Source organism: Stomoxys calcitrans, chromosome 2 (genome assembly GCF_963082655.1).
Source record: "Stomoxys calcitrans chromosome 2, idStoCalc2.1, whole genome shotgun sequence".
Classification (NCBI taxonomy): Eukaryota; Metazoa; Arthropoda; class Insecta; order Diptera; family Muscidae; genus Stomoxys; species Stomoxys calcitrans.
Window position 1 is genome coordinate 125,595,988 of NC_081553.1, and position 13,746 is coordinate 125,609,733.

Genomic DNA, 13,746 nt, shown 5'->3' on the forward strand with positions numbered 1-13,746 from the left:
CACAAAAGTATTATGTTATCATTGAAATTTTTGTAGTGTTTAAAAAAAGTAACCGTGAAAAACAGGTGTTTTCACAAGTGAAAAACAAACATAGTATCAGCCATTAGACTAAAATAGTCTGTTTAGAAAATAGACTGCCACTCTAACCTAAACTACCTTTAGTTTGTTTTTTGTTAAAGGGATATATGTTCGTAACATATAGCTGCTGAACAGATCTGCCATCCCTAATAGATGGTACTATGTCGGTTTTCCACCTTTGAAAACCCTTTTTTCGCGATTTCTTTTTTGAAACACTACACAAATAACAATGATTAAATAAAAATTGTATTAAAATTTTACGATAAGTAATGAAGCAAGGTCCTACTGAATGAAATCAGCAAGTTGTTTTGCTTTAAAATCTACTTTCTAAAAAAAGTAATTTGTGAAAAACATCGCTAAAAGCGAATATAGTACCAGTTTTAACACAGAATAAGCGTGTTAGGAAGAAAAATTTAACTCTGCAAACAAATGTTGAAAAAAAAAACTCGCAGAAACACAAGTCTTAAGAATGCAGATATAAACAACTCATATGACATTTCTTATCGCGTAAAAGCAGCTTAAATCTTCTTTTACACGATATGTATTATCCTATATATTTTCAAAAATAGCAACTCTGAAAAAGTTACACATCTGCTGCGTTTGATTTACCAGACTACCAGCACGTTTTGTAAAAAAGCAGCCTTTTTGATGATTTCTTCTTGTAGCATTTTAAAGTTTTCTTCTTGCTGCGTTTTAAGGTTTTCTTCATGCAGCATTTTTAAATACTCAGCTGCTTACGGTATATTACCTGGTAATTATATCATGAATGAGACCACCTTGTTTCGCCATGATTCGTTAGCTTATGGATAAATAAAAAGCTCTTCTCGTTAAATGTTATGTACTTTAACGTTGGCAGCACTGACATACATCCGAAATTATCAAATATCTATATAAGTCATTTTAATTTCAAATCTATGTTTCTCGGAGTTCATAAATGATATTTTATTTAAATCCTAAGCAATTTTGCCATTCCAGAAGGTTTAATCATTGAATAAATATGTTGCGTTCTTTCTCTTTCAGTTTTGTCATTAAAATTCAATGATTACACCATATGTTTTAATAAACGGCAATAGCAGGATGTATGTACTTATAAAGTGGGGTCATGGGAACAGCTGAGTACAATTTTTTTTATATTTGTTTTGATTTTGCAGTATATCTAAATGTCAAAGGCTTGATAACAGCGCTGTGATTTTTTTCACAAATCTTAAAAATATGTTCTATTTGATCCGATATTCCTCATATAAGCAACAAAACAGTGTTATAATGATGAAAATGCAAATATCAGTTGTAAAACAAAGTTTATTTCTAGAACCACTTTGACATTTCAATTTACGGCATTTGCCACTCAAGGTTGTTTTGTTGGGGGTCGAATTTTTTCATACAAACCACAGATGGTCAACAGGCCTCTTTTATCAAAACGAAGAAAATTAAGAGAAGAGAGAATTTTAACATAATTTTTACAAAACACTTTTTATTTTTCTTGCTAGCTTATTTTTGGTTATTAATTTAATTGTTTTATGCAATTTTTATGTTCATCCGATTCCATTTGCTCCTCTCTTATGTAACTCTTAATTACTGGTACTATATTCGTTTTTCGCTTAGTGTGTATATACAACACTCCTAATATGGCTTTGAAACAATGGTTAAACGATGTATACATATTTCTTTCTGTTCGGCCAAAAATTAAAAAAAAAATTATGTCAGCTGATCGCTTAGCTTAACCTTATTCAGTGAATGCTGCTGTTTGGATTAAATTCCGAATATTTGTACAAATTCTTATTATTGATATGATTATGTTTAACTCCTATATAAACCGACCTCTCGATTTGAATTTTTGCGTTCCTGAAATTCTTACCAGCTATGTTTCATATTGGACCAAGTGCATACGGCCCAATCAAAATGTTACTTTTCACTTACGGATTAGTTTATTTCAGCACAAATAAACATACTCCGTTCGTTGCTTTTCAATATGTATAACATTCTTTACTTGGCTTCTTACGGTGGACGACGACGCCACTGTATTTTTATGCCGGTAACCGAAACTTGGCATCATTTTTGAGTTGCGCGTATTTCATAGATGTATGTATTAGTACTGTAAACAATCAGAGAAATTATTGTGAAATTATATATAAATTAAAACTAGATTTTTTTTGGCTACATTATTAAAAAAATTAAAGTTTTTAGTTAATCTTGAGTTTCAAATGCAATCAAATACATATGTATTTCAAATGAAATATATAAGTCAGGCTACGAGTGGCTTACTACTTTTTTAAGCAACCAATTATTTGCATATGTTTTTTTGGTCGTGTTTCTTGTGGTCCAATTCTTTGTTTCTTTGCCAAAACTATTGGTCCATTTATTCATAAATTTGACGAGAATCGTCCCATTGTCCTTAAAGGAGGGTCATGTTGCCCTCCACGGGTTTATTTAAAGATTTTGCTTGTCCGTATTACGATGCGGGTGGGGGAACTGCCGGTGTGTCGTCGTCGGGAACAGCTACATGCCACCGTCCTTACTGTCATTTCAAGCATGTGAGAAAAGGTACTATTATAGGATCTATCTTGTAATGAGAGTAATTAAAATTAATAAGCCTATATTTGTAGAGGATACGGAAAAGCCAACTGCTACTAATGCATCAAATGCTCAATCGGCAGCTCCAGAGTACAAAGCAACACCCAAACTATTGACCTTGTCAGAGCTTCCATTACCCAAGGTCGTTGTTGCGAAGAAAAAAACCAATTTAGAATATCAACCTGAAAAACCTGCGATTAATGCTTCACCATCGAAAAAACGTGCTTCGCGAGATGTGCCCATTTATGTGGCGGCACCCACTGTCAAGACTACTGTACCGGCAACTGTTAATGAGGACAGTCAGGAGAGCGTTCCTTTGGATTTGGATGATTGCACGGATGAATTAGATGAATTGACTGGTATAATTGAGGATGAAGTGTTAGAAGTCCAAGAACATACAAAGGAAAGCAGGGAAGAACAGACCGAAGAAAATAAATCTTTGGATTCTCATGAAAATTCTGACAGCACTAGGGATAATACGGTACGGAAAGACTCCGATGCAGTAAAATCAGAGAAATCCAAGTCTAGAGATTCATCTTCATCATCTTCACAATCTCACAGTCGTCATAAGACACATAAAAGCGGTTCCTCAGCGTCCTCAAAGAACAAGGATGGTGATAAACGTAAAGAACACGATCGTTGTAAGGAAAAAGAGAAGGAGGAGAGAAGAGAACACACATCTTCTTCGTCATCACGTGACAAAAAAGAATCGTCGTCATCATCTTCAAGCCACAAATCATCATCACGCGACAAAAATAGCAAAGAATCACAACATAAGTCGTCATCATCGTCTGACAAAAAACACCATTCCTCTTCCAGTTCTAGTTCGTCTAAACATAAATCGTCGTCGTCATCTTCCAAACCCACATCAACTTCGTCAGATAAGCGTTCATCTTCATCGACATCTAAGAGCAAAAAAACATCTGATCTTCACAAGGTAGATATTGATACAGCAAATTTATTCGCTACCACAGAGGAGGACATAATGAAGGAATGCGAGATGATTTATGATCAACTAGAACAAGAGTTTGCCTCACTTCATCAGGAAAATGGTACAACGGCAGCTGATAAATCTAAGGAGCACCAGAGAGATGCAGACAAAAAGAGAAAAGCTCTTGAGGAAGAAGAACAGTCAGAAGCGCCACAAAAGAAACGCGTTGCCTATGAAAACGCTGAAAAACATAAGAGTCAAGCACCAGTCGTTGCAGCAAAACCAGATCATCGCAGAAATGCCATGCAGGTTAGAAAAATTGTTTTCAACCACCTTTCAGTCCATTTACCAAAGAATATTTACAGGCAATATTTGATCGCCAAGAAGCTACTCGCCGCAAACAGGAGGAAGAGGCAGCTGCAGCAGCCGCCGCTTTGAGAGAGGCTGAGGAACGAGTTCGTGAAGCAAATGAAGCTTTGCGCAGGGCACAGGAAAAATCTCTAACCCCCCTTATACCAAAAAGTTATTTGACACCACCCACCAAGCCCATAGGTCAGTATGTTAAAGGCAATTGTTGCAAATAAGCCGGAATATTAAACGAAAATTTCAAATCGTAGGTCGAACTATAGCGCCTGTGGCAAACATGTTAGCTTTGGAAAGAGCCAAAAAGAAGGTCGAAGAATTAAGGGCAGAGAAACGGCCAGGATTTACGCCTTCACAAACAAGTAAAGGTGGCCAACGAATGGCACATAAAATAACCGCTAAAGCTGCAAGCACAGAGCCCGAAAAAGCACCAAAACCACCCGTCTTGGAAGCCAATGCTACAAAAATATCCTATAACATACGCATGCAGTATTATGATATGATGGTCAAACATTGTGTAGCCATTTATCCTAATATAGCAGATGCCTGGGAAAGGGTAATTTCCATTTCTTAACTAACAACCAGAAGATATTTTTACCATTTTCTCCTTTGCTTTCTAGGCACAAACAGAGGAATTGGCAGTTTTCAAGAAATGTAATACTCCAATGATTTATAAAAGTAGCGCTATGTTAGCGATCAATAAATTAAGAAAGGAGGCTGCAGGTTTGTAACTGGATAGTGCACCATTTTCTTTTTGCCCCAGTAGTAACTCTATTTTCTCTTATCTTTCCTTAGATTCTGGCAACAAACCTTCACAATCTAATAAAATTATATCCCACGAGGTGGTATTGGCTGGGAAATTAGCAACAAACACATCATGGAGTGTGAAAAAGAAAATGTAAGTAATTTTCATTATTAATGATGTGGTTTTAAAGCGACGCATTACTTAAGTATATTGCGCAAGTTGATGAAACTTAAATCAGGAATATAATTTTTTATCAATTGAACAACAAGATAAGGTCGATGCAAACACAGAATTGATTAAAATTGGAAAACATTTTTTTTTGTAACAAATGTTTTTATTGTTGTAACAGTTGTTGTTGTAACAGTGTATTGTACATTGAGGCGGCAGCCCTTGTCGATGAAGGACTTCATCGAGTCAATCCGGTACGTGTAACCGGCTGCTTTGGGATTGATTGTTGTAACAGAGTTTTATATTTGCATCCTCTATTCGTTGACTAATCCTCCACCTGGCACGAGATATATAAGTATCACACATGCTGGAAAGATGAGCACCGATCTGTGTTGTGTTCATTATTATCACATGAATATTTGCTGCGAGCTACCGGGCGTCCATAAGTTGCAGATAGTGGAATGGTCCATAGGGAATAGCGTTAGGTGATCCCAGATACCGTCTAACAAACACACCTGACACGTTGCATCCTGTTAGATCCTGTCTTATAGGTTTTGAAGCGGCTGCATCTGCCATAGTGTAGCTGAGCCATAAGCACTAGAAAGGCCTCCGGTGGATGGGCTAAGCACCCGCCAGAAAAGTTTTAGCCCTTTCCAGAATTTTAAACAGAGAAGAAGCGTTGAAGATCGGGAGACTTGGAAATCTATTCCTGGCAAAACACCTAGAAAGACAGGTTAATTTTTACCATTTTTCATCGACTTAGAAACCGCTTTCCACCGCCCCCTACGTTCACAGGCATTTTGAGCAATGCTTGTTTTGGAATGTTGTGTTTCCCTACAAAATTGGTAAGATTCTGCAGGAAGACGTTTGCTGATACACGTTGTTGTTGTAGCAGTATGTTGAACACAGGCGGCAGCTTTTGCCCATTAAGGACTCCATCGGGTCCACCCGGTACGTACAACCGGCATGCCTCAGTGAGAACAGAAAATAGTCACTCCAAACAGTTCAATACCAAACGAGGTTTCAGACAGGAAGACTGCTTATCATGAGATCTCTTTAATATCCAGCTGGATTAGATTATAGATGTAGAGATTAATGCAGCTCTTCCATGCTGACGACATAAATATTATGGATCTGAAATAAGAAGCAATAACTTCAGGCTTTGAAACAAAAGAAAGAAGTCAGCAAAAGTAGATTTGGCACTTAATGAAGAAACGTCAAAGCAGATGGATGGATCAAAACTCTGACACCAGTTTTTAAATAAAACAGCAGTTCAGTAACGATGTCACCTCTCGACAGACTACCCACAAGACAGCCCACTGCAGTTCGGGGAGCCGCATGCTAACAGATCTTATTCCACTGCGTACTGATAGTTGACGACACCATACTGGGCCGCATAACTTACCATAGACCGGCCAATTGCTTTGCACGGAGTCAATAAGTATTCTTTATCAGCATACCATGTGCTGCCGGCAAATGACTTGAAGACCTAGTTTCTACTTTTGACCTTATCGCAAATTGCTGGGGCATGTGGGGAGAATGCGCAATCTATCGCAGATGTCACTAATTGTGGTGGAGCCCGATGCCATGAGCGTACACCTATACGATCCCGTACACGTACACTCATCGTACACTTATTTGATCTCAGTGCCGTCTGAAGGAGGTGGAATATAGGATAGGTAAAGGCTAAACAGTGCCGGAGATATCATCTCGCCTTGGGGAACTCCTTATTTCACTCTGCGGTATTTCTACTTCTTTTCCCTAAATTCCGCAAACGATAGTTCGTCATCCAGCCTGGCCTGGAGGAACGTGTTGACGATGACGATGCGTGGAATGCTTTCCAGTGTCATGAAGACCGTCCTATAACATGGCATGGGCTGATTGAAGTCACGGCAATGTGTGCGGAGATGGTTATCCAGTCTTCGAAATCCATGCTGATGCTCGGCAAATGTAAATTCTCCAACGAGGCTCTGGAGAAGTTGTCATTCAAGCATCTTAGATACTGGTGAGAGAAGGGAGATCCTTTTGAACGAGTCCCTCTTGATCGGGTACTTCCCGGCTTTTGTTCCGGGATCGCCCTGCGCACCTTCCAGACATCCAACATCCAGACATCCAGATTTTTCAGTATCAGTGTAGAGTTGCCGTAGGGGCTTAGCCCCTTGCATGATTTAGCGCCACGGATGACATTTGAAACTGTCCATGATGGTCTCCTCCTAGCCTTGTCACTTTCGGAATGCTCAATAAGTTGATGGTTGAACAACCTGGCGCATCTTCGCAGTCACAGTTACCTCGCCAAAAGTGACTCCTGGTCCTGCCATCCCATCTACCGGGGTTCGAGAGTGACTTAACAGTAGACCACAGCTTGTCTAAACTGGTACCTATGTTACATTGCTTCAAGTGTTCCAGCCATATATTCCGCTCAGGTTGGTTGACTACCCTGTTTATTTCCAGATTCAGCTCGCTGATTGTGGGGTTAGTGGGGTCAATTCAATGAAACCCATCACGCTCGTCTACGTGTACCACTGCCTGCGCCGGAAATAGCGCCACTCCGGCTGGTATAAAGCTAGCGGCTGCTGCGTTAATGAAGTCTTGGAATTTTCTCCCAGCAATCAGTTCGTTTAAGGGGTGTCAGCTCACTGATTGGTGTAATCTCTTAAGCCAACCCAATAGGCTTTCTTCTGATTGATAAACGTTCCGCGCTCAGAGGTTATGAAGTCGATTGGTCAGTCGATGATGAGTATTATGGGTTGGTGTTTTGATCCCAAAGAAATAACATCTTGCCAGGAAACGTTACTCGGGAGATCGGGGGATGCAATGGAAATGCCTGGCGATCTGCTGCACCTCCTTTTATTCTAGGTGGAGGTGTCCATCCGATACATACAACCGGCTGCCATGATCAGCTTTGTTTCCTGTTCTTCCGGCTCATAGAGTCTGCAATTATACTTGCATGGTTATTTCCGTCCATTGTGATGCCACAAAAAATAAAACACCCTAACCTCCCACCACCCAGACGACACTTATTCCAGACAAACGCAATTCCTAAATTTAATCATATGGTAAACTGTTCTGCCCTTTACAACATAGTAGGGTGTATATCATCCGGTCCCGTTGACTTGTAGAATTCAAATTAGTCACCACCCAGACTACACTCCCTTTCGTTATAATGTCCTCAACCAGTAAAAATGACCGGCTCAGTGTTGTATCAGAAGGAACACCTACACCCATCTGGCTACGTCTGAACCGCCCAGGTTTCACCGCTTCCGGCTGTTTCCAAGCAGGAATGCCAACTTAGTTTTTTTTTCGCACTACATTTAGTGCTTTTAGGTCTCCATCCTTTTATCCTTTAAGGTTTTTGTGGCCGCTTTTTATCACGGGGAGCATTATACCAAAACAGAAAGAAAAATGTGGATGATATTATATGAAAAATTCATTAATTAATGAAAAGTAAAATTAAAGCATACATATATGATCGCAGAAAAATATCATAACATTCATTCAAATCAAACAAGTAATTTATGACAATTTTATATATATTATGAATAATAATAAATATTATGAAAAAATAATAATTATTATGAAAAATAATAAACATTATGAAAATTTACTATTCATGTATGAAAAAAAAAAATTCATAAATACAAGAACTTTTTTTATGAACGATCATCTTACATTTGTTTTCCTAGAAAATTTTCATAATATTTATGATTTTTAGTTAATACTGGCTAGCCCGGTGTACTTCGCTACACACTTGAGTTTTTGCGGTCCCTTTTTGACACAGTCCAATTTTGAAATTAATTTATATTCGTATTTATCTGCCAAATGCCTTTCATGAGAATCCCATTTTGTTACGTTTGGTATATATGTTCAATTGGGGAATAAATTTGTAAGTTTCGTATTCTACCATTCGTTTGAGTCCCATATTGTCCCGAACGGCCTACATGTCCCTCTGGGGTGGTTTTTTGGGTGGGGTGGCCCTCTGGGACTTGATGCCAAAAATTTTTATAACTTTCGTATTCTACTTCCAATTACCTTTCATTTGATACACATACACATATTGCTCCAATCGAGAGCACCTACCTCCGAGATTTGGCGTTCTTGAATACTAGGGTTAGGGGGAGGATCCGCTTCCCTCTCGGATATTATAATGGGGTTACTCTATATCCATCGGGGGGGCCATCCTCTACCATCTGTGAAAATTTCATGAAAATCGGTCCAACCTTTTTTGAGTCTATTGGTAATAACAAAGCGGACACTTTCATTTTTATATAATAGACAGTAAAATTTTTCAAAATAATTATGAACAAAAGGTTATGAAACCCGATCATTACATTTTGACGAAAAATCTTTCGGTGTAGCCAAATTCATTTAATATTAATTTTCTACAAACATTGCATTAAGGAATAGGAGATACTTCTCTCATATCAATGAATGCAGTTCAATTAAAGTTTTAGCCCAATAATCAGGGACCACCTTTTTCTGAGTCCCAACTGCGTGCAGCTTAACGAAACCTCTTCGTAGAAAAGTCGTATATGACTGAAAACATCACTGGTGTGAAAAAAGTCCCTACTCCCAAACCCATTAGTGAATATTTTTTCTGAGGTTCCACCTGGGATTTTTACTACTCGTTCTGACGGTACAACAAAATCAACAGCTGGAAAATCAAACCGACACCCCGTTATTTTGCGTCAAATTGTACACTCGTTGTGATTTTCTTGGATGTTTGACTTATTTCAAGAACAATTCTAACCCTAAGTCGCGATTTTTTATTGAAACAATACACCTATTTGCAAAATAGCTGTATTGGCAAAGAAACTTATTTTTATACCCTCCACCATAAGATGGGGGGTATACTAATTTCGTCATTCTGTTTGTAACTACTCGAAATATTCGTCTGAGACCCCATAAAGTATATATATTCTTGATCGTCGCGACATTTTATGTCGATCTAGCCATGTCCGTCCGTCTGTCCGTCCGTCCGTCCGTCTGTCCGTCCGTCCGTCCGTCTGTCTGTCGAAAGCACGCTAACTTCCGAAGGAGTAAAGCTAGCCGCTTGAAATTTTGCACAAATACTTCTTATTAGTGTAGGTCGGTTGGTATTGTAAATGGGACATATCGGTCCATGTTTTGATACTTCTTGCGCCTCTAGCGTGCGCAATTCTTATCCGATCAGAATGAAATTTTGCACGACGTGTTTTGTTATGATATCCAACAACTGTGCCAAGTATGGTTCAAATCGGTCCATAACCTGATATAGCTGTCATATAAACCGATCTTGGGTCTTGACTTCTTGAGCCTCTTATCCGATTGAAATGAAATTTTGCACGACGTGTTTTGTTATTATATCCAACAACAGTACCAAGTATGGTTCAAATCGGTCCATAACCTGATAAAGCTGCCATATAAACCGATCTTGGGTCTTGACTTCTTGAGCCTCTAGCGTGCGCAATTCCTATCCGATTGGAATGGAATTTCGCACGACGTGTTTTGTTATGATACCCAACAACTGTGCCAAGTATGGTTTAAATCGGTCCATAACCTGATATAGCTGCCATATAAACCGATCTTGGGTCTTGAATTCTTGAGCCTCTAGAGGGCACAATTCTTATCCGATTTGAATGAATTTTTGCACGAAGTATTTCATTATGATATCCAACAACTGTGCCAAGTATGGTTGAAATCGGTTCATAACCTGATATAGCTGTCATATAAACAGATCTGGGGATTTGACTTCTTGGGCTTCTAGAGGGCGCAATTCCTATCCGATTTGGCTGAAATTTCGCAAGACGTTTTTTATTGTTACTTTCAACAACTATGTCAAATAAAATACAAGTCGGTTCATAACCTGATATAGCTGCCATATAAACCGATCTGGGATCTTGACTTCTTGAGCCTCTAGAGGTCGCAATTATTATCCGATATGCCTGAAATTTTGTACGACGGATCCTCTCATGACCATCAACAAACGTGTTTATTATGGTCTGAATCGGTCTATAGCCCGATACAGATCCCATATATATCGTTCTCTCTATTTTACTTCGTGAGCCCCAATGGGCACAATTCTTATACGAATTGGCTGAAATTTTACTCAGGTCTCCAACATATAATTTAATTGTGGTCCGAACAGGACCATATCTTGATATCGTTTTAATAGAAGAGCAACTCTTTTCTTATATCCTTTTTTGCCTAAGAAGAGATGTCGGGAAAAGAACTCGACAAATGCGATCCATGGTGGAGGGTATATAAGATTCGGCCCGGCCGAACTTAGCACGCTTTTACTTGTTTCACTCTATTTTTTAACAAAACTTTACTCTTTTTTACCCTTTTAACATTTGTTGTTACGCTTTTTGCTGGTTAACTGTTGGCATCACTGCTCGTCTCCTTAGGGAGCACACTGTGGAACCTGGAGGACTCATACACAACCCCAAAACTCAGGTGAAGTCAAGAAAGGGAGGCCCTTTTGGACGACTTCACCTAGCTCTTTTATTTATTTAGGGATACCCGGCAAATATTTTCTTTTGGCTATTCAAGTCCAATAATTTTCCACAAATAAATTCGTGTGGTCTCAATTCCAATATTCAGCGAGGAGTGGTTTTCCACAACTTTTGTCGAAAAGCCACATGGTACGTGATCCTGCTTTCCATAGCATATTGGTTGTTGTTGTAACCACATTTTAATGCGGAGGTGGCGATCCTCGTCAAGCTCCTGTAGATGAGCAAGTTCGTTCCGGTCTAAAGGACCGATCGCCGCGGGAACAGGGTGGCCATTGGTTATTTAAAGGCGCCAATTATCGAGCATCGTAGGCACACAGTATTTGTGCAAGTGCCGGTGCCACCCGCCCTCCCACTGAGACTCCGCTCGATACCGCTGATTGTCCGCGACTGCAGTTACAGCTACTCCGGATGGAGCATTCCACTATCCGCAACCTGTGGACGCGCCCGGTAGCTCGCAGCTAAGCTACTCGTAACAGCACCTCAATGTTCCAAATTGTGTGGTGCTCACAGCTATCCCGTGCCGGGATAAGTTCTTGTGTCGGAAGTTAGCTGAGAATAATCCGTCTGTTTAAATTCCGTCTTAAATTCATTCTTGTATTTTATTTTATTATTTTTCGTTGCTGCCCTTTTACAGGAAAACTGATACATCTCTAGGGGGAAGTGGTGAGCCCTTCGATAAACTGCCAAGCGATAAAGCCTATGACATGATCTATGAATTGCGTTTGACCGATGAACAGTTGGTGAACAATGGATTTCCTCGTGCAGGCACTAAACCTGGAACTGCTACAATACAATGCATGAAACCAATGCGTCGACCAAATGACACCGAACGTTATTGCAGTCGCTGTGGCAAGGTATTCAATCTATCAATATACGAGCAAGAGTGCGTGGACGAGTGTGTTTACCACCCCAAGGGCACTGGCTACAGACGAGGTAAGATACAAAGCTAGCTGGCCTTTGCATTCAGTCTCATTACATTGACTTTTTACCTGTTTCGTTAAAAAGGTTTCAGCGATAATTTCCATCGTTGCTGTCAACAGCCCAGTGGGACTCCCGGCTGCAGTTATGCCAATTACCATGTTACCGACTTTGTCGATGCTGACAATCTCACCGGCTTCATTAGCACCATGGACAAGGATGATCCGGACTATGTACCAACAAAGAAAGATATTTATGCCTTAGATTGTGAAATGTGTTATACCACCCATGGTATTGAATTGACACGAGTCACTGTGGTCGATATAAATTGTCGAACTGTTTATGATGCTCTGGTTAAACCTGATAATAAAATCGTTGACTACAATACGGTGTAAGATAGTTGAGATGTAAAGAATTTCTTGGCCAATTATAAAATTGTTATCATCCTTTACTTCCAGGTACTCGGGTATAAACGAGCAAATGTTGGCTAACGAAACCAGAACACTGCGTGATGTTCAAGCAATTCTTATGTCCATGTTCAATTCTCAAACTATTTTAATAGGCCATAGTTTGGAAAGTGATTTAAAGGCACTAAAGCTAATACACAATGTTGTTGTTGACACTTCGGTGTTGTTTCCCCACAAAATGGGACCACCTAAAAAGAGGGCACTTAAAACGTTATGCATAGAGAATTTGAAGCGCATTATACAAGAAAGTGGTAAGTAAATATTAAAAAAAAACTGCATTAATATGTTCTGTGTTCTACCACCATCTCCAACTTTTTGCAGAATCTGGTCACGACAGTGCTGAGGACGCTGAAGTTTGCATACAATTGGTGAAGTTTTATCTAAGAAATAAAATAAGTTGAGTTCTTCTTTATCTTCTATTCTCTGCTGCACGCCTTTCCAATGTATATACAATCTTTGTTAAGTACATAGTTTATATATGTATTTATATGTATGGCAATTGTTAGCCGGCGAACAAAATCAGATCAAAATATTAATGTAAGCAATAAGCAACAATTGCAAGCACACATCACTTAAGTAACACATTTCAAAATTCATAGGTTGGTTGTGTCTCAAAATTTTCTATTGGCTCTTTGGTTTATTTATTATTCACCCACTTATTGTAAACATTCTTTTTACCATAGTTCTTTTTTTTGTGACTAAGAATAGCTTTTTGCAGATGTACTCTTGCGCTAAACATTTAATAAATGTTGATAAGTGATAGACCTTTGACACATCATGACATCAATTATTGTTTTATTTTTCAGCATATTGGTAAGGTTGTTGTTGTTGTAGTAGCAGTGTGTGGTACACTGAGGCGGCAGCCCTTGCCGATGAAGGAATTCATCGGGTCAATCCAGTACGTACAACCGGCTGCCATGGGACTGATATTTGCAAAATCGTATCGAAGAGCAATTGTGAAGGAAACTAATTGCTATAAACAGTAGCAATTTTGTTTGCTGCCATTATTAGTTT

The 13,746-nt window shown here is 39.1% G+C and overlaps 1 protein-coding gene across 1 annotated transcript; it reads left to right on the forward strand.

The window, feature by feature from the left end:
* Window positions 1–2,258: 2,258 nt before the first annotated feature.
* Window positions 2,259–13,510, forward strand: LOC106084479 (putative exonuclease GOR). Its single transcript, XM_013248185.2, has 10 exons — window positions 2,259–2,619; window positions 2,682–3,889; window positions 3,946–4,132; window positions 4,198–4,499; window positions 4,564–4,666; window positions 4,739–4,841; window positions 11,982–12,280; window positions 12,353–12,656; window positions 12,724–12,983; window positions 13,054–13,510. Exons 1-10 carry the CDS (start codon window positions 2,484–2,486, stop codon window positions 13,131–13,133), a joined length of 2,982 nt encoding a protein of 993 aa, XP_013103639.2. The 5' UTR covers window positions 2,259–2,483; the 3' UTR covers window positions 13,134–13,510.
* Window positions 13,511–13,746: the final 236 nt, after the last annotated feature.

Excerpts from the sequence above, each read along its gene's own strand:
- LOC106084479 (XM_013248185.2), top strand. The coding sequence starts at position 2,484 with ATGTTGCCCTCCACGGGTTTATTTAAAGATTTTGCTTGTCCGTATTAC. Across the intron at positions 4,500-4,563 it reads TAGCAGATGCCTGGGAAAGG|GCACAAACAGAGGAATTGGC; the intron begins GTAATTTCCATT and ends TTTGCTTTCTAG. Across the intron at positions 12,657-12,723 it reads ATCGTTGACTACAATACGGT|GTACTCGGGTATAAACGAGC; the intron begins GTAAGATAGTTG and ends CTTTACTTCCAG.